The sequence below is a fragment of the Macrotis lagotis genome, chromosome X (genome assembly GCF_037893015.1).
Source record: "Macrotis lagotis isolate mMagLag1 chromosome X, bilby.v1.9.chrom.fasta, whole genome shotgun sequence".
Taxonomy (NCBI): Eukaryota; Metazoa; Chordata; class Mammalia; order Peramelemorphia; family Peramelidae; genus Macrotis; species Macrotis lagotis.
This window is the reverse complement of record NC_133666.1, coordinates 627,113,544-627,133,713: the sequence shown is the minus strand read 5'-3', so window position 1 is coordinate 627,133,713 and position 20,170 is coordinate 627,113,544. Positions and strand designations below refer to the sequence as shown.

The 20,170-nt window shown below is 44.9% G+C and overlaps 1 protein-coding gene and 1 long non-coding RNA gene across 2 annotated transcripts; both read left to right on the top strand.

The window, feature by feature from the left end:
- The first annotated feature begins 1,799 nt into the window (after positions 1-1,799).
- FARSA (phenylalanyl-tRNA synthetase subunit alpha) lies at positions 1,800-8,481 on the top strand. Its single transcript, XM_074203523.1, has 13 exons — positions 1,800-1,965; positions 2,122-2,259; positions 3,585-3,683; positions 4,188-4,306; positions 4,505-4,597; positions 4,677-4,805; positions 4,895-5,010; positions 5,575-5,659; positions 5,754-5,853; positions 6,851-7,019; positions 7,141-7,218; positions 7,585-7,699; positions 7,915-8,481. The coding sequence occupies exons 1-13, from the start codon at positions 1,819-1,821 to the stop codon at positions 8,018-8,020; spliced, it is 1,494 nt and encodes a 497-aa protein (XP_074059624.1). The 5' UTR covers positions 1,800-1,818; the 3' UTR covers positions 8,021-8,481.
- Positions 8,482-13,079: 4,598 nt separating this feature from the next.
- Positions 13,080-19,559, top strand: LOC141497034 (uncharacterized). Its single transcript, XR_012471218.1, has 3 exons — positions 13,080-14,344; positions 14,564-14,776; positions 18,872-19,559. It is a non-coding gene; the product is annotated as an uncharacterized LOC141497034 (long non-coding RNA).
- The last annotated feature ends 611 nt before the right edge of the window (positions 19,560-20,170 follow it).

The following is a 20,170-nucleotide window of genomic DNA, read 5'->3' as shown; positions in this document are numbered from 1 at the left end:
ACCTTAATAATCATCATTCTTTCCTTCCTTGGATACACCAGGCAGCAAATATGGGGCAAGGATCATAGTATATAGCCAAGAAAGACATTTCTTACTTTGGCAGTTCTCTACATGAATTGAATTTTTTTTTTTAGGTTTTTGCGAGGCAAACGGGGTTAAGTGGCTTGCCCGAGGCCACACAGCTAGGTAATTATTAAGTGTCTGAGACTGGATTTGAACCCAGGTACTCCTGACTCCAGGGCCGGTGCTTTATCTACTATGCCACCTAGCTACCCCCCATGAATTGAATTTTATGCAATGCCAATTTGTCTTCAAGTTAGCCTATATAACAAAGGCATACACAAAATATCATTAATATGTAATAAAATATATTAAATGCAGTACCAATATAATAAGCAAAATTATGAAATGAAAGACATAGTTAATGATAAAGTATGTCATCACCATAGTCAAGTTAACACTTAAGTGTATGGTATGTTGTCCCTTCCTCACCCACTGAATCTTGCCTTTATGACAGGGAGCTGCGTGAGCAACTTTTTATGAAACTATGGAGAAATATTTGGACAGAGGTTCTCACTTTTTTCCTTGCATATATTTGATGATAGCCAGCAAGATTATCCTCAATCTTTGAACTTTTAAAAATCTCAAAGTATGGAGGTAGTGGATAGAGCACCCACCAGCCCTGGAGTCAGGAGGACCTGAATTCAAATTTGACTTCAGACACTTAAATACTTAGCTGAGTGATCTTGGGCAAGTCACTTAAACCCATTGCCTTGCAAACCCCGCCGCCGCCCCCCCCCCCAAAAAAATCTTGAAACAATTGGATCCATTTTTTCAATAACAAGGGGAAAATTACTGGAAATTACAGTTTCTGCTAACTGTTCCAATACAAACCTTTTTGCTTTAACCTCTGGTTCCAATGCTTCCCCTCCCTCCACAATCTTTGCAGCTACAGGTCAAACAGATTCTTCTTCACATTTCTTTCAGAATTCTTTACTAAAGTCAAATTTCCAGTGCAAATGTACATAAAGCAAGAGGTGTGTTTAATACAATCCCTCCAAGCATCAGAACTGGGGTGTGGGGGGGGACTTTAATGAAAACCAACAACCTTCTTTTCTGTGGGACTTCAAAGTTTACAAAGCACAAGATGGGAAAGGGATTATTTTATAGAAGGGGGGCCAGGAAGAATTTGGGGGCTCCAGGGCGTTTAGAGGTCACAGGGAGGGAGGCAGGTGAGGTAGTCAGATCTCTGGCCTCCCACCTGCCCCAGGGTGGGCTGGGGCTGGTGGTCTCTCTGCTCCCGTGTCCTGCCTGGTTTATTGGTGGCACCTGCTGCTGCCCCAGGGTCCCCGGGTCTCCAGGGTCTTGGGGGCTTGCACTTTTTAGCCGGTCTATTCGGAACTGGGTCTGGGGCCCTTTTTCTAGCTCTGGCCACGCCCTGCGGGACTGACTCCTTGACCTTGGACTCATAAACTATGCCCTGGGGCTCCTCGGTCCGAGAGGGTCAATGTGGGCCTTGGCTGCGCGGGGGCGGGGCAGGGGGTGGCCCGGGCTGTGGGGTTCAGCAGGAGCCAGGAGGCCGGTGCTAGGGCCCACGGACGAAGGGCCGCCCTTCCACTCTCCGTCAAGCCTCCGCTCCAACTCCAAGGCCCTTCTCCTTAACCCTTCTTCGTCCTAGCCCAGCTTTGGTGTCTCTGACGCACTCAAGATGGCGTCCGTAGCAAGCCTGCGGTTTGCCACACTCGAGATGGCGGGTTCCTTCCGGGCCGCGGCGCTTCCGTTTCCGGCGTGTGCCCACTCCGTCCGCCCCGCGCCGACATGGCTGACGTACCGGTGGCTCAGTTGCTCTTGCAGCGGCTGGAGGCCGGCGATGGCGGCCTGGACAGCCTGGAGCTGGCGAGCGCCCTGGGCCTGGAGCACCAGGTCGTCGTGGGCACCATCAAAAGCCTGCAGGCCCTGGGGGAGGTAAGGCGTGCGGGCCCTGCGGCCCGCGGCCGGCCGATGCAACCGGGCAGCGACCGCCCCGTGCGGGCCGGGCGCGGGGGCATGCGGGCCCGGGGAGGGCGGTGGGGTGGCGGGACGCCGAGCGGGCCCGCAAGCCTGTGGTCTGCTCCGGCCCAGGTCATTGAAGCCGAGCTCCGCTCCACCCAGCGATGGGAGCTGACCCCCGAAGGCCTGAAGGTGGCCCAGGACGGCAGCTACGAGACGAGGGTCTTCCACAGCCTCCCCCCCGAGGGTCTGCTGCAGAGTGAGCTCATGGTACTGGCTCGGGGGGCCGGGAGGTAGCTGTGCCCTGCCCAGTCGTCAAGATGGCGAGATCTGGTTTCTCCCCTCCAGAAGTTGTGGGAGGGGGAGTGGAGGGTGGGAGATGGGCGGAGGGGCGCTCCCCTCGCATGCCATACGGAGTGTTACTGAGCCTAGGAGGGGAATCCAGCCCGGCAGGCAGCACTTACTAAGCTCTTCTCAGGGGCCAGCCACTGCTCTGAGTGAGGCAGAAGTCTAAGGAATTCAAGCAAAAACCGTCTAGGATTGAACACTTTGCAACCATGCCTCGAGGGAGACATGGGACAGTAAATTCAGAAATAGAGATAATTGAATTTGACTAGATTATCTAATGCTCAAATATAAAGGAATTGGATAGGAATAAGAATAAAGTTATAACCGGCCCTTGCGTTTTATTCTGGCAGTGTTAGGGACTCACTCATGACTTTGGAACAGAAAAAACAGGATTACTTTGGAAGATGATTTTGAGGGTTGAGTGAAGAAAAAAGGGCCTTGAGATCAGCTAGAAGCTATGATAGTGTCCGCAGCCAAGAGGGGAGGATCTCAGCTGGGTATCGGCCAATTTGAGCAGAGAGGAGTGGAATGCTCTCATGAGTAGACCTGGACTCCAGCAGGCCCGAGGTTGAATTTTCCTAGCTACACTTCATCATAGCTGTATCACCTTTGCTGATCTCACCTTTTTGGTCCTCAGTCTAAAATGAAGGAGTTGGGTTTGGTTCTCCCTCCCTCCTTCACCCCACCCCACCCACCCCCATAGATATAGATCTATGGCTCTTTGAATTTAAGAAATGCCTTAAGGGGAGGGGCAGCAGAAGTGGCTACCAGTAGTATGTTGGGAGTGAAAACTGACTTCTCCACCCAGGTGGAATTGAAGGGAGCTCCAGGCCAATATCTCTTTTCCTGTACCAGTTTCATGCAAATACCACCTTCCTTCAGTTTCTCTTGTTCCCATTAGCTATTCTTTTCTCTCTTTCCTTAGATGACCAGATGTTTAACTGTTTATACTATATCCTAGTGTAAATTTAGTGAAGGCAGGGATCCTTTTGCTTTCAGTGGCTCAAAGCAGGATGTGAAATTCAAACCTTACACAGTTATAGTACTCTAATAAAAATTTATTGGTTTTTGCAAGGCAATGAGGTTAAATGATTTTCCTAAGGTCACACAGCTAGATAATTATTAAGTGTCTGAAGCCAGATTTGAACTCAGGTCCTCTTGTCTCCAGGGCCAGTGCTTTATCCACTGTGCCACTTAGTTACCCCTAATAAAAGTTTATTGATTACCATCCTCTGTTCTTCTTCCAGAACCTGCCCATTGGGAAGTTGGGCTTCATCAAGGCCATGTCCAACAAGTGGATCCGTATGGAAAAAAATGCACCTGGTGGACCCCGAGTATTTCGTGCTGTAAGTTGGGCTGGAGTCCTAATGGTACTGGGGTGTGAGGTGGATTATGTACCTTCCTGTAGGGAGGGGAGACATTTCTCTTTGTGTAGAAAGGAGAAGAGACAACAACATAACTGGGATATTGAGGAAGAGCTGCACCTTTCTTTCTTGTTGGGGTTGGGATAAGGTAAAGGAAGAGCCCTTTCTAACTCTGGACCCCTGTAGTCTAGGCAGGATAAGAACTGGATTCTCTTTGAAGTCTGCCTTTCTGGAGATCAGGGTTTCTTCCTCTCCTAATGGGATTCCTGCCTAATTGTTTTCTTCACTCCACCTATCCTTGGAGCCCTTGCTGCCTCACTTAGCTAACCTTTTAACAAATGTTAAGTGCGTACTGTAGGCTGAAGCCTGTGTTGGGCATCTGAGGTGATACCAAACTTAGATAAGAAGAAATGGTCCCTGTTCTTGTAGAGTTTGCCCTCTAGTAGGTGGATATGCCCCCAAACACACTCTAATACACTGGCCTAGGTGGACAGCGTGGAGGACTTGGTGCAGGCAAAGCTGCAGCTGGTGCAGGATGGGGAAGCTGAGCGTCTGAGTGAAAAAGAGAGGAATGAACTGAAGAAGAGGAAGCTGCTGTCTGAAGTGTGAGTCCTCCCTTAGCTTTCCTTCAGGAACTGTCATTCCCCCACCCCCATTCCTGATTGAGATTCTTTTCCTTCCCCTTCCCCCTCTTCCATGCCCTCCCCAAACTTCCATTTAGTTGGCATTCTTTTTCCCCACCAGGGGGCAGCTCTGTTTGTTAACTAGGTCATCTCACAAAACCTTCCCCTCTCTGGTTTCAGGACTCTGAAGACCTACTGGGTGAGCAAGGGGAGTGCCTTTAGCACCAGCATCTCCAAGAAGGAGACTGAGCTCAGCCCTGAGATGATTTCCAGGTGTGTGCAGTGGGCTAGGGTGATGCCAGTCTAGCAGTAGAAATTGGGGGCCCATAGTCATCTGTTCCTCTGCTTCCAGTGGCTCATGGCGGGATGTGAAATTCAAAGCCTACAACTTCTTATCAAAAGGTGTCTTACCAGAAGGTGGTCACCTGCACCCACTGATGAAGGTTCGCACACAGTTCAGACAGATTTTCCTGGAGATGGGGTAAGCAGGGGAAGGGGAGATCTCAGGTCTGTCTGGTTATGGGGTTGAAGCTAACAGGAATTATGGATAATTCTTGGACATCCCTCTAGTTTCACAGAAATGCCAACAGACAATTTCATCGAGAGCTCCTTCTGGAACTTTGATGCCCTCTTCCAGCCCCAGCAGCACCCAGCCCGGGACCAGCATGATACCTTCTTCCTCAAGGGTCAGTCCTTGACCTCTCTGTCTTGTCTCCAGCCTTTTATTGTCTCCTTTCAGACCCATTTATGGACTTCTCCCATAGGCACTTTTCTTTTCCTTCCCTGGACCTTCTAGATTCCCTTTGAAGAGGAACAGGCTTAGAGCTAGGCTTGGAGTCAAGAAATTTGAGACTCTAACCCAGTCTCTGCCACCTGCTGCTTGGGTGACAAGTCACTAACCTTTCTGAGCCTTAGTTTTCCTATCTGTAAAATAGAGATAATATTCAGATACGAAGCATAAAGTGCTTTGTACACCTTCAAGCACTATGGGGCAGATATTGGATTTGTTGTTGTTGTTGTTGTTTTTTGTTTTTTTAGTTTTTGCAAGGCACTGGGGTTAAGTGGCTTGCCCAAGGCCACACAGCTAGGTCATTATTAAGTGTCTGAGGCTGGATTGGAACTCAGGTCCTCCTGACTCCAGGGCCGGTGTTCTATCTTCTGCGCCACCTAGCTGCCCCATATTGTTGTTTTTAGCATCACCTCCTCCCTCTGGTCTCTTGTGTTACTTCATCTTCTCCCTTTCTTTCCAGACCCAGCAGAGGCCCTGACTTTTCCTATGGATTATGTGGAGCGTGTGAAGCGGATTCACTCTCAGGGTGGCTACGGTTCTCAGGGGTGAGAGCCTGAATGGGGTGGGAATTGCAGAGGTGGAGGTTGGGAGGGGATAGAGGAAGAATGAGTGTACCTCTCATTTCTGTTTTTCCCTCAGATACAAATATGACTGGAAGATGGAGGAGGCTCAGAAAAACCTCCTACGGACACACACTACAGCTGCCAGTGCCCGGGCACTCTATCGCCTTGCCCAGCAGGTGTGTAAGGATAGTCCATTCCCTATGTTAACTCACTTCTCTTTTTTATTTTTTATTTTTGCAAGGCAAATAGGGGTAAGTGGCTTCACACAGCTAGGTAATTGTTAAGTGTCAGAGGCCAGATTTGAACTTGGGTCCTCCTGACTCCAGGGCCAGTGCTTTATCTACTGCGCCACCTAGCCGCCCCAGCTCACTTCTCTTTAAAATCATTGTATAAGTTCACTGACTTAGGTTTCTGATATAGAAAGTAACAAGTGACCTTGATTTTGAGTCCTAGCAGCATTTATTAGAGACTCAAAAAATTCAAGATCAAGCTCACTTGAGTATATGTTATATACATGTGGATAGATACGAGTGTAGGTTTGTGCATGTGTAATCACTCCACAGAGTAGATAATAATCAAATGACAATGGAAAGTTGTCGGTAGGATAAGGATATATTGCTTGTGCGTTAGTCCAAGGTGAATTCTCTTACCAGGCCAGTGGTTTCTTGTACATCTATCTAAGACACCTGCTCCCTTGCCTCTAGTTCCTTTTCCATGCCCTTGATCCTGCGTAGGTCTCAAGTGCAGCTGCCAGTGACCATTGGCAGAATGTTTTGCAGAAGCTGTGGCAATATCCAGTTAGTCATTTTAAAGCCCATTGCCACCTTAATGGTATGGTTCCTTGTCTGACCAGTCAAGATGAGGAATCCAGGGGGTATGTCTGGATAGTGTTTTCCTTAGGAGCCAAATTGACCATTTGAATATCAACTTAGAAGGAACAGAATGTGTAAAATAATCCTTGCCAGAGTTATAAATGGATCTAGTTTATGTGCCCAGGATAGACCATTTCTGTGATTAGTCTGTGTGGTCCTGTTGTTTGTCTCTCCATCTCCATGTGTCCCTGTGACTTGACCAGTCCCCTTCCCTGGCTATCCAACTGGTTTCTTAAGTTCTGCCACTTCGACTTCTCATCATTCTAATTGACTGAGGTGAATCTTCATCCTGTCTCTCTAGAAGCCCTTCTCCCCAGCCAAGTACTTCTCCATTGACCGAGTTTTCCGTAATGAGACGTTGGATGCCACCCACCTGGCTGAGTTCCACCAGATTGAGGGTGTAGTAGCTGACTATGGCCTTACCCTGGGTCACCTCATGGGCATCCTCAAAGAGTTCTTTACCAAACTTGGTAAGAGGGATTCCCAATAGGGTGGAAAGGGCTATGGCATGACCAACCACAGAGAATCCCCTTCCACAAAGACCAGGGGACTGGGAGGCTAGTTAGCTCTTCTTTCCCACCTGCTCCCCAGGCATTACACACCTGCGCTTCAAACCAGCCTACAACCCTTACACTGAACCCAGCATGGAGGTCTTCAGTTACCATCAAGGTAAGCAGATTTGGAGGAAGAATTGGAGTGAATATCTAGTAGCCTTGAGAGGAAGAACAGGATCAGACAGAGCTAAGAGATCTTAAGGATGGGTGCAGAGACAGAAAAATGGGCAGGAGCTGCATAGAGTTCTCACCAGACAGCTGCTGGATGAGGCAGAGGTGCTCTCCACTCCTCTAAGATGATCCAGACCTAGGAAATCTGTCCAGGAAGGGGATTTTTAGGTCTCAAGTTCAGGGCAGCCTGTAGGTGTAAGGAAAGCTAATCCCTGGAATTGTCTGGGCGTTATGGATTCCTTGGTGGGGGGGAGGGGAAGAAGGGCTGTTGTAATTGTAATTTCATCTTCTGCCTTCTCTTTCTTCCCAGGTTTGAAGAAGTGGGTAGAGGTGGGGAACTCAGGGGTCTTCAGGCCAGAAATGCTCCTGCCCATGGGGCTGCCAGAAGGTGTGTCTGTCATTGCCTGGGGCCTTTCCCTGGAAAGGTAAGTATGTGATTATAGACTATAGATGCTGTAAGTGTTAGCTGTAATTGTGTGACTGAGGTTGGTGTTTGGTATGTGTGTTGCTATGACCAATACTGTTTCATGACCTCATGAGACTGAGGGTGATTATGAGTGACTGATGTGTAGCTGTGTATGTGTATGTGTAACTCAGGATCCCAGTAGACCCACCTTTAATCCCTGACCCACTCCCCTAGACCCACCATGATCAAGTACGGCATCAACAACATCCGAGAATTGGTGGGACATAAAGTGAACCTGCAGATGGTATATGACAGCCCACTGTGCCGCCTGGACACCTAGTCCTTGCCTCCTCACCCATTGGATCCCCCACCCCATGTATTCACATAGCACGCATTTGGTCTGTGCTTGGACATCTGGATCTGAGACCTTGGGCCCTTGCGACTTCCCTGTGTATCTGGAGCCAACCTGGGCCCCTCTTCAACTTGGACTATCATCTCGTTTCAACACTTGGACAGTTAAATATTTGGAACTTAGCTGGGCCTATAGCCTCTGCCTGACCACTCCTCTCCTACATATTTATCTTCTGAAGAGCCAAGCCTGGACTTTTCCCTCTCCACATCCTGGTTTCCTTGCCAGGACATCCTTCCTCTTCATAATAGGGCTGGACCCCCCAGCATGTCCACCTGAGTCAGAATTTATTTCTTACCCTCACCTGAGCTGGCATCCATCCATACTTTCCATGTCTCAACCAAGTCAGCCACCAGACATCTGTTGATGAATAAAGTAGTTCTGATTCCTTTGCCTAGTAAGCTTTCTTCTAGGAGTGGGTATGGGGGAAGTGTTCTGTATACCTGTCTTCTCTAAGGTGTCAGGAAGGGCACATGTCCACCCAGCTCCTCCAACTGGCTGACCTAAGCCTCTGCCTCAGTAGTTTGGACCTTGGCCTGATAACCCACTTGCTTGTCTGGAGATCTTTGGGATCCCTTTTCCAGGTGGTATTTGAGAGCTTTTCATCTGAGAAGACAACCAATTTTGGGGTCTGTTCCACTCTTGCATAGTGATAGTGGTGGTGACTTACATCCTGGGAAGGGGGGGGACATCCCTCACAGACCAAGGGAAAGTCATGGTACTTGAAGGATAGCTACCGAGTTTTATAACTTTCAGGAAAAATAAGGTTGGGTGGAACTGATCAGGAGGGCATTTTTTTTTTGCAAGGCAATGGGGTTAAGTGGCTTGCCCAAGATAACACAGCTAGGTAATTATTAAGTGTCTGAAGCCACATTTGAACTCAGGTACTCCTGACTCCAGGGCTAGTGCTCTATCCACTGTACCACCTAGCTGCCCCCCCAGGAGGGCATTTTTTATAGAAGTTGACATTAGCACCTGATCCTAATCCTTGCTCTTCCCTTGCTAATGTCAGGGGATCCTATCATGTAGCATTACCTGGTTTGGGGAGGGTTTTTTTGGTATTCTAAGTGAGATAGTAGCAGTAATCGATCAACCCTGGATTTATTGCTAAAAGAACTCAGAGTTTATCTCGTCCAATACCCATATTTACAGATATTAGAGCTGAGTCCCAGAGATCAAGTGCCTACCTAAAAATACATTAGAAGGGACTAGATCCACTGCCATCCCCCTTATGTTTTGGAATCTGGAGTGAACAAGAGGTAGAGGAAAGTACTTGTCTTCCCTGCTTCTCTGTATTTTTCATATTCATTGCTTCTTAGGCTGCAGTCAGACATTAAATGTTCCATAAATTATTTTATAATTACCTAATCTCTATCTACTTTGTGTCCAGTTCTTCACTACTGTAAACAGTATTGCTATAACTATAAAGGTTTGATTTTGAAATAATGTGCTAGGTAGTGGGATTTTTAGATTAAGATACCCAGTTAGCCTAGTTCCAAATTGTTTTCCACAATGGTTGGACCTATTTGGAGCCCCACCAAAAAAAAATTAGCATGTCTGTCATTCCACAAGCCCTCCAACGCTGGCTTCCCATCTTTTGTTATCTTTGCCAATTTTCTGAGTGGGAGCCACAACCTTAGGAACATTCTGATTTGCATTTCTCATAGTGATTTGGAGTCATCTTTCATATGGTTGTCAATAGCTGAAGTTCTTTTGGAAACTGTTAATATGCTTTGCCAAAAGGACAATAAATAATAGAGGTGCTGGGGTAGGATCTGGTCCAATGGTTGTTGGGGAGAGACAGATGAGATCAGGAAATCTTCAATAAAGACAAGTTAGGAAGTAGCTAATTAGACTTGATGAGTATTAAGGTAAATTCCCCATGCCACCTCCTTAAATAGGAATCATCACTTCTTCAGGACCTGGTTGAATGCTTGCTTGGATAGGAAGGATTCAGAAGGAACCAGGCAATAATGTGAACTATCTTACTAACTTTGTCAGTGGCACTTAGCATAGCGTCCTACTGTTTCATAAATGCTTTATTCCTTTAATCTGATCCTGGCTGAAGGCAAAGCTCCTAATAATACCCCTTTTACAGAGGAGAAAATGAAGCTTGGTGATTTGGTTAGTGTCACAAAATCCACAAGGGGGATTCCATAAAGTGTCCAAGGCAAGATTTGAACCTAAGTCCTCCCGGGATAATAGATTTTAGAGCAGACATATTATCCTAATAGAATAATAGAACAGGCTTAAAACAGGCCAGCTAGTCCAGCTTTCTCATTTTGTACACAAGGAAACAGAGTTGTAGAGAAGTAAGTGACTCGGCCATAGTCATCCAAGTAATAACTTCTGAGTTAGGGATTATCTGACTCTCAATCCATTGTTCTTTCACCTGTACCACACTTCCTCTCACCCTAAGGCTTGTATGCTACCTACCCTTCAATTAAGGACAATGTCTAGAGGAATATAGTGTTCCCCAGGAATTTTAGAGTACTCTTTTGCCCTGTGTTCCTTATATTGGTCTGTCCACCTTTGTCCTTTTGCCTTAAAACCACTTCTCCCCAGGACCTTTTTGCATTCAAAGGGAAAGGAAACTTCCCACTCCTTTACCCCAGGAGATGTTTTCTAATATCTGCCCTTTCTATACCTTCTCAGTAAGTGTCCCCTTGTAAAAGCTAATGTCTATGACCTTGTTAATCAGTATTAGGCAGCACAAAAGCTGAGGACTTGTGATAGTCTTAAAAACCCATCCCCTTAAAAGCTACAGAGGAGAGCTATGGGACCCAAGTTGCCAGTGAGAGGAGGAATTGGGAGCAGCCCAGAGAGAGAGAGAGAGACAGAGACATCATAGACAAATGCCACTACTGTCATTCTAATAAACTTGTTAACACGTTATTTTGGAGTTGTATATAGATGCACACATGTATCCCTTCTTATGTACTTTACATTTTTAATTAAGAGAAGTTATCTGTCATCTAAAATCAAAGCTCCTAAGGGCAGCTAGGGGGTATGGTAGATAAAGCATTGGCCTTGGAATCAGGAGCATGGGAGTTCGAGTGCAGCCTCAGACATTTCACTCTTACTAGCAGTGCAACCTGAGCAGATCATCCAGGGCCATCTCCAGTTGTCTTGATTCATATCTGGCCATTGGACCATGGCCATAGAGGAGAAAGTGAGACTGGTGACCTGAGCACAGCACCCCCTCACTCAGATCCAATTCATGTGCTTGTCATGGCATCACCTCCCTGATGTTCTGGTCTTTGAAAAATGAAGGACAAATATCATCATCATCATCATCATTACTAAAAGCAAAGCTCCTAGCCCTAGCTTCCAAAGAAAAATTTCCATTCCAACCTTCAAGATCACAGTCTAGAGTCAAGGCCATTTGACCAAATTATGGCCCTGGAGCCCAACTAAAAACTTGGTCATTTTGGTTTTCAAAGATTCTTCCTGGCTCAGCTGTTTCCTTTGTTATTGGTGTTTTGTAATTGGTCTTCAGACCATTTATTTTAGAGGGTTTTTTTTTGGGGGGGGGAGGGAATGAATTTTTTTTTTTAACATTCTCAGCAAGCAACTGCAGTGGCTCATGAATATCATATGTGAAAGATAATTTAATCATAAAATACATATTAAGGTCCGTACAAAGACACCCAAAGTTGAGAGGCAGCTTGGTTTTCTATGTAGACAGAGGGACGGCTTCTAAGTCAAGAAGACCCGGTTTCAATTCCTGACTCTGACAGTTACTGGCTGCTTAACTGAGGGTACATCATGGAAGTTCTGGCAGCTCCCTCACACTGTCAGTTGCTGAGCAGATGTTGGTCTGCAAGAGAAGAGAGAATTTCCTCACTGGAATGAAATACCGGGTCCAGTTAAAAAGGAAAAAAACAAAAGGAGCAGAAGGACTGGGTTGGGGGGGCAGGATTGTTTTGCAGACGATGGGAGGCACCTGAGCCGGGCTTCAGTGGACCCCACTGAAGCTTCAGCTGCTCATCAGGAGAGCTTGTTCAGGGTTCGGTTTAGACTCAGTTGACAAAGATGCTTGGTAAATTGGGGTGCGAGGCAGCAACTAAGCAGCCAAGCCATACCCCAGAGGAGGGAAGGAAGGGTGATGGTTCTTTCCACCACAGTACATGGGCGCTCCCTTGGGGCAAAAGGAGGGGTTGCCCGGCGTTCCCAGTAGAGGGCCGTGGTGGTGGTGGAGGGGTGCCCCGGGGGGAGGGTCCAGCCCCGACCTTGCCCCTGTTCCCCCATCCCCTCCCTGTTTTCCTGGGACGGGTGGTTTTGACTCGGGCCCCATCAATCAGCTCAGACAGCCAACCTCTCTCCTTTTCTCCTCTCTATTTCTTCTTCCCATCTGTCACCCTGCGAAGACGGGGTGCGGGGCGGGGGAGTGGGGAGGGAATCAATCGCTGACGGCAGCAGCAGACGGGGCGAGAGCCGAGAAGTGTGAAATGCTCGCTCAAGAGAGCGGCTGGTGTTAATGAGGAGGCTTCGCTTCCCAGCCGGGGAAGGGGGCGGCAGAGAGGGGCGCGGGTGGGGGCGGCGGGCCCGGCGCCGGCCCGGCTCCCCGGCTAGGACACCCAGGGGCGGGGGCTGGGGGGAGAAGCGCGCCGGGCCCTGCAGCCGAGCCCCCCGAAAGTTCTGCACCCAGGTAAACGCAGGTACAGGCCACCCCAGAGGTGGGATGCACGGTATTTAACAACCGGACCGTCCCGAGGGAAACAACGCGCGCCTGCTTTTAGGTTTAATTTGTGTAATTGACGCTGTCAGTTAGCTAGAAATCAACACAATAAAAGTACCCCAAGTGTGTCCAGTTCTGGGGTCCCACTGAAAATGCAGCAGAGTGAGAGCTGGCTCCAGGACACCCCCGGGACACTGCAAAGACCAGCAAAAGAAGTCAACTTGTAGAGACGGAGACAAAAACACGTACATGTTAGAGTTTGCCATAAAGAGACACCCCCCCCCCCCGAAATTTGGTCCACTGCGTTCTTGGCCCGACAGGCTCCGTTTCCATCTGGCAATCCACTGGGCCTCACAGCTACAAAACCTTTCAAACCTGACCTCATCCTATCCCCAGGCTGCACCAGGGAGGATTAGAGAAGCCTCAGGGTTACCCTACCGTCCTCTTGAGCAGCTGCCAACTCTGCCCTGCCCTCCCGATCTCTAGGCACTAATAGAGGTTGTGTCTTGTTGTTAATGTTTGCTTTGTCTGCTCTCAGCATCCATTCTTTGACTCCCTGCTCTGCTCGACCAAATTCCTCTTTCCTATGCTTCTCACCAGCAGGGAGCCTGCCTGGGTCCCCACTTTCTGTCCCATCATAATTCTTCTGGCACTGTTCTACCCTCCCAATAAAACAGTTCTGGAGGGCACTGCCAGTCTGCCAGGAATGACCTATCTCCTCCCCATTTTCTTATCTATTCATCTATCTATCTCTATCTCTCTATCTAGCTATCTAAATATCTAACTTTTGTTTTTATCACCTTCCCCTCAGAATATGTCCCTCTTCTCTCCCCTGACCAATGAGCCAATCCTTGTAACAAAGAATAAAAAAAAGAAAGAAAAAATCAGTTCAGTAAAAATAACCAGAACCATGAACCAAATCTAAATATGTTCCCCCTCTATAGACCCCACCTCTACAAAGGAGAGGCGGAGGTGGATTTTTAAATTTTTCTTTCAGTGACAAGTTTAGTCATTATGATTATATTGTAATCAAGATAGATAGATGATAGAAAGATAGATAGATAGATAGACAGACAGATAGAGATAGATTTGTAGCAAGAACCTACATATTTAAAAGGTCTGTCTCCCTACATGTAGTGTGGAGGCGTCATGTGCCTAAAAGGGAAGCAGAATAGATATCTCAGATCTCTTCTCACCTCCTTCTCAAAGGGAAACTTCAATTCCTGCTAGGGGAGGAAGCAAAAAAGTGGGGTCAGAGGCTATGACTCTGTTCTCTTCAGAGAAAGGAGGTACTGGGATAGAATTATATTTATCAGCTCCCATGAGTATTATTTATTTAAAGGATGTGAGTTTCAGGTTCAAGCCAACATCTGGTCACTATTTCACATTGGAAGAGAAGGAGGATCCAAGGTCTTTTAGGGATTTGCCCTCCAAATACCAGTTCCACAATGAACACATATAGCAATTATCAAAGGAAACCAATTTATCAAAATCAGTAGTAAAGCAGAGATCAGAAAAGTTATACAGAGGAGATTATATAGAAGACAATCCAGGATGAAGGAGTTCTTTAAAAGGTAATGAGATAATGAGAGAGGAGAGGAGAGGAGGGGAGGGGAGGGGAGGGGGAGGGGAGGGGAGGGGAGGGGAGGGGAGGGGAGAGGAGAGACACAAAGTTCTAGATTTTTTCCAAGGGAATGTTCTCTGAAGTCTGTAATGTAGCAAGCTGGGGATAGGAACCCGATGGTGACTACCAGCTCATCTCATGTTAGCTTCTATGCAATCTTTTCCTTCAGCAGTCTGAAACAGAGTTGGCCTGGTCCACCATTTTTCTTGAAGTTGGAAACTGAAGCAACTCAAAATTTGAAGACAACTTGAAAGAGACTGAAGAGATCTTTCTCCTACTCCCAAAAACTTCATCTGATCACCAATCAGGAGAGAGATCCATACCAATAGACTTTGTGACTGGGATTATATTCTACTATAGACAGATAAATGGATAGATGGATGTATGTCAAGTTCTAGGAATATAAATATATTTATATAAATATAAATATAAGCTTAAATCTATGGAGGAAGATAACACATAAAAGGGAATTGAAAAGAAAAGGGGGTCAATGGATGGATCAAAGTCCTGAAAAAATTCATGCAGTCATGGACTGAAATAAGTTTGGAATGAGTATGACTGGAATGGGCACCTCTTCAAATGGAGGTTAAGAGACAAACTCATGAGTCATGAGGAAATTGTAAAGATGGAGGGAGGCATTGCTAATGTGAAGATAGACATTCAGGGGAGTGGGGAGAGGTAAAGGAGTGTATATTACTCTCTTAGTTCTACTTATTTTACATCAATTCATAAGCATCTTTTTGTACTTTTCTAAATTCTTATTTATTGCTACTTCAGTGGAATAATCTAATATTGTATTCTTGCATCATAATGTTTAGTTTTTCTTCAGTGGCCATTCATCTTATTTCCAATTCTTTAAGATAATTATAATGTTTGTATTTTTTTTTGGCAAGGCAGGGGTTAAGTGACTTGCCCAAGGTCACACAGATAGGTAATTATTAAGTGTCTGAGACCAGATTTGAACCCAGGTACTCCTGACTCCAAGGCCAGTGCTCTATCCACTGTGCCACTTAGTCGCCCCCTGTCCTTTGTTTTTGAAGAAGACCATGATATCAGGCTGGTGATGCCATGATATGACATGAATTGGATTTGAGTGGAGGGGTGCTATGCTAAGTCATCATCCTCACTTTCTCCTCCAGAGTCATCTGGCTCCAGAGACCAGAAATGAATCAGGACAACTGGTTATGGCCCTGGCTGTGAAGCAATCAGGGTTAAGTGACTTGCCCAGGGTCACTCAGAAAGTATCTGAGGTCAGATTTAAACTCGGGTCCTCCTTGCCTTCAGGACCACTAGTCTACCTACTATTCCATCTAGCTTCTAGACAAAAAGCACTACTATCAATATTCTCCACTTGTTGCTTTATCGCTATCTCCATGTCATTGTGTTTGGACTGTCTGCTGGGACACACCCTGATGCCAAATGCCTGTCTCTTGATATCCCTGCTTTTGGATTTGGCAGCAGTTTCGTGGATGACAAGGCGTTCTGCCTGAACATTGGGACATCTTCTGATGCTGACAGCAAGCCTGCTGGAACTCTTGATTATTCATGTTTTCCTGACCCCTTACTTCAAAACCCTGACTTCTTCCCACTCCTGCTAGTCTGGGTTTTCCTGGATCACTTGGATCATGTAAAAATCTCTTCAATTGTTGATGATGTTTGTCTGTTGTTCTGGAAGAAGACCATGACATCAGGGAGGTGATGCCATGACAAGCACATGAATTGGATTTGAGTGGGTGGGGGCTGTGCTAAATCACCAGCCTTGCTCCATCTGGGTCCAGTTGCCAGATATGAATCTAGATGACTTCTAAATGAGCAGGACCCCAAATGAAATGAATGAACAGGACCCAACATCTATCTCCCAGAGCTCAGAGAATCTTCCAACACAATGGGCTCCATGAAGGGCCAGACTAGTAACAAGTGCTGGAAAGAATCAGAAGACCTGGTTCAGATGGTTAATAACCGAATGTCCTTGAGTAAGTCCTCTGTCCTCTTTGGGTCTTTGTTTCCTCATTTGTAAAATAAAAGGGGAGAAACTGAACTAGGTTATTTATAAGGTTATAAGATTTATAATCCATTAAGTTGTTAACTCCTTGAGGGCAGGGACTATCTTTTGCCTCTTTTTTTTTTATCTCCAGCACTTAAGACAGTTTGATATATAGTAGGTGCTTAATGTTTATTGGTTGGTTATAAGGTCCCTTCAAACTCTAAAGTCTCTTTTGCTAAAAATAATCACATAAAGTCCATTCCTTCCAGAGACAAGAAAGCTCTTCCATGGGCTTTCTTTTTCTTTTTTCTTTCTCATCCCTTCCCTAGGGGTTCCTTCCTGGGACAACTGCTTGAACCAATGTAATTTTCCATCCTGTTGTCTCTTGGACATCATGGCACAGGGAGTAGTGAATGCCATTCAGAAAGGTTTGTTCCTCATTAAATCAAGTCTTTAGGCCAAGGCTCTCATCCACTAAATGTGAGCATTAAATATTTCTGGGATGAAAGGAACTAGTGCCTTGAAGTAGGATTCAAGGATTCAAACTCTGACTTTGCCAAGGTCTTTGAACAAATAACTGTTACCTCTCTAAACTTCAGTTTCTTTATGGCAAAGTGTAGGATAAATAGTCCTCTCTCTTTCTCCCTCCCACTCACCCCCATCCCTTCTCCCCATCCCCCACCAAGATTTCAACATCTTGTTCAGAGAACAGTAATCTAGTCATCACTACTATGGGTTCCGGAAAAAATTGTAATCTAGTCGTCATTACCAGAAAGATTGTATGAATGGACTTGCGTTTTGTTCTATTCATTATCTATATGACTCAACAAAAATTCCCTTCTTTTTCTACCTATGCCTAATATAGTTTTCCCAAGTGAGAATTTAAGCTCCTTAAAGGTAAAGACTGTAATTTTTGCATTTGTGTAACTCTGTGCTGTTATATTTTTAGTGCTTGAAAATTGTTTTTTTTCATTTATTCACATGATCTAAAATTCTACAGGGTAAGTCAGTCCAGAAAAGATGGTTAACTCTTAAGAATTAATAATAATAGTAATAAAAAGTAATATTTTTATAGAGAGTTTATGATGGGTCATGCAATTCTGAAGATAAAAGATTCTAGTACAGAAGAAAAAAGAGAGCCCAGTGTGACTGTAGAGAAAACTCATCAAACTATGTATAGCTTAAAAAGACGTGTAGAAGATGAATGGTGAGAGAAGAACCTGGTATAATGGAATAGAAAACTGGCTTCATTGCTAGGAAAATCTGAGTTCAGGTCTTGCCTCTGATACCTACTTATTAATCCTGAGCAAGTTATTTGACCTCTTGGGGTTATCAGAAAATAATGGTGACCTTCCTTAATAAAGGAAGTTTCTTATTGGAAATTCCTTTGACGAGTAAAATCACAGGTTCATTAATGAATATATATTTATTATTAGTAATTACTAAAAATATATGTATTATTAATATAACTATTCTTCAAGTCTTTGGGTTTTATATATATATATACATAAATATATAATCATTTATTAACTTTAGGTAATGGAAACAAAAGATGGTTATGAGAAAATCCCTAAAATATTATCTATGTATATATGCTTTAATATATTTAATATATATGAAAGCAGTTAGGTGGTGTAGTGGATAGAGCACTGGTCCTGGAGTCAGGAGGACCTGAGTTCAAATATGGCCTTAGACACTTAAAACTTATTTAACTGTGTGACCTTGGGCAAGTCACATACCCCTATTGCCTTGCAAAAACATGTATATATATATATATATATATATATATATGCTATTTGTAGCATATGTATTTGTTTATAGTATATTGATTCTTGTCCTTTGTTATTGACGAAGACCAAAATGACATCATATGTTTGAAACAAATTACAGTGTGTCCTATTGTGACTGATCAGACCAATGAGAGTTCATAATAGTCCATGTGAACCCCTGGGATAATTGCTCTAAAATTATTTATATTACATTTCCTCTGAGCTGCTTCAATTCTGCCTTTTTCATAGAGTGTAGCCCCCCTCTCTGATGAGGGCACACCATGCTGGGTGGTCCTGTACAGTGTTTCCCATGCTGCACAATCAATTCCAAAGTTCTTAAGAGAGACCTTCAGAAGTCCTGAGATGACTTCTTCTGACCCCCTTGTGAGCGTTTGCCCTGTGTGAGTTCTCCATAAAAGTCTTTTTGACAAGAGTACATTTGGCATTTTAACATGTCCAGCCCATTGTAGTTGCACTCTCTATGGTAATGTCGGAATGCTAGGTAGTTTAGCTCAAGAAAGGACCTCAATGTCTGGGATCTTCTCCTGTCAGGTAATCTTTAGAATCTTCCTTAGACAATTTAAATGGAAATGATTCAGTTTCCTGACAGGGTGCTGGTAGACTGTCCAGGTTTCACAGACATGTAACTATTAGGTCAGCACTATGGTTCTGTGGGCCTTCAATTTGATAATTAATACCTCTTCTCTCTCATACTTTTTTTCAGAGCCTCCCATGGACTGAGCTAGGTCTGGCAATGCAAGCCTCAACTTCATTGTCAATGTGGAAAGGACACTGCCAAGTAAGTGAACTTGTCCACAGTACTCAGAACTTCTCCATTTTCTGTAAAAGATGGTTCCACATATGGATGGTGTGACTGCTGGCTGATGGAGCACCTGGGTTTTCTTGGTATTCGTTGTTAGACCAAAATGAGCATAAACAGCAGAGAATCGATCCATACTTCGTTGCATCTCAGTTTCAGAGGCTATATTGAATGTACAATCATCTGTAAATAGAAGATCATGCCCCAACACTCCCTGCACTTTGGTCTTAGCTTGTAGCCTTTTCAAGTTGAAGAATTTGCCCTCAATACAGAAGATGACTGTGAAGCCATGTTTATCCTCAGTGAAGATGTTTGATAACATGGCTAAAAACATCATGCTGAAAAGCATGTTTCACTCCACTAGTCACTGAGAATCTTGAGAGCATTGTACATTATCCAGAACCTGGGCATGCATGCCATCATAGAACTGATGTACAATACTGATGAACTTCTCCAGTAAACCAAATTTTGACAAAATTTTCCATAAACCTTCATGATTGACAGTATCAAAGACCTTGGTCAGATCTACAAATGTTGTATAGAGACCTCTGTTCTGTTCCTGGCATTTTCCTGGAGTTGTCTGGCAGCAAACACCATATTGATTGTTCCTTGACCCTTTCTGATGTCAAAGTATAGATTATATATACTGTATATATACTCTTTGTATCTATTTATATATAACTATATAATTCAATTAGGTATTTATATAATACATATTATCAATTGATTATATATTATTAATTAAATATATAGTTACTGAAACACTGTAAAAAGTATTAGGACCACTAAAATAGAATGAGGTGAGGTTGACAATGAAAGTTAAAAACAACAAAAAAGGAATTTTCTGCACTGGGAAAATAGAGTAAGGATCTGGGTCTGCAATTAGGTTCATATCAAGTGACAGCCAGAGGACCCCTGAGGATTCCTGCTAGAGAACCTGAGGCAGCAGGACATTGAAAATGAGATTTGTCCAAGTGTAGGCTTGGACAAATGAAGCCTGGTGACAGCCTAGGGAACCAGAGTTTTTGCACACAAAGACAAGTAAGCATTTCTTTCTTTAGACCTTTCATTGGTTTGGCCTTTGAAAAGGATTTCTATAACCCATGACTCTTCCCATTCTGATGAATGGTCCGCCATTCTTTCCCGTTTGGGTTTGGTAGACCTGCAGAATCAGGAGGCATGGAGGTGAGGGGTAGAATGAAC

Excerpts from the sequence above, each read along its gene's own strand:
- FARSA (XM_074203523.1), top strand. The coding sequence starts at position 1,819 with ATGGCTGACGTACCGGTGGCTCAGTTGCTCTTGCAGCGGCTGGAGGCC. Across the intron at positions 5,660-5,753 it reads GGTGGCTACGGTTCTCAGGG|ATACAAATATGACTGGAAGA; the intron begins GTGAGAGCCTGA and ends TTTTTCCCTCAG. Across the intron at positions 7,700-7,914 it reads TGGGGCCTTTCCCTGGAAAG|ACCCACCATGATCAAGTACG; the intron begins GTAAGTATGTGA and ends CCACTCCCCTAG.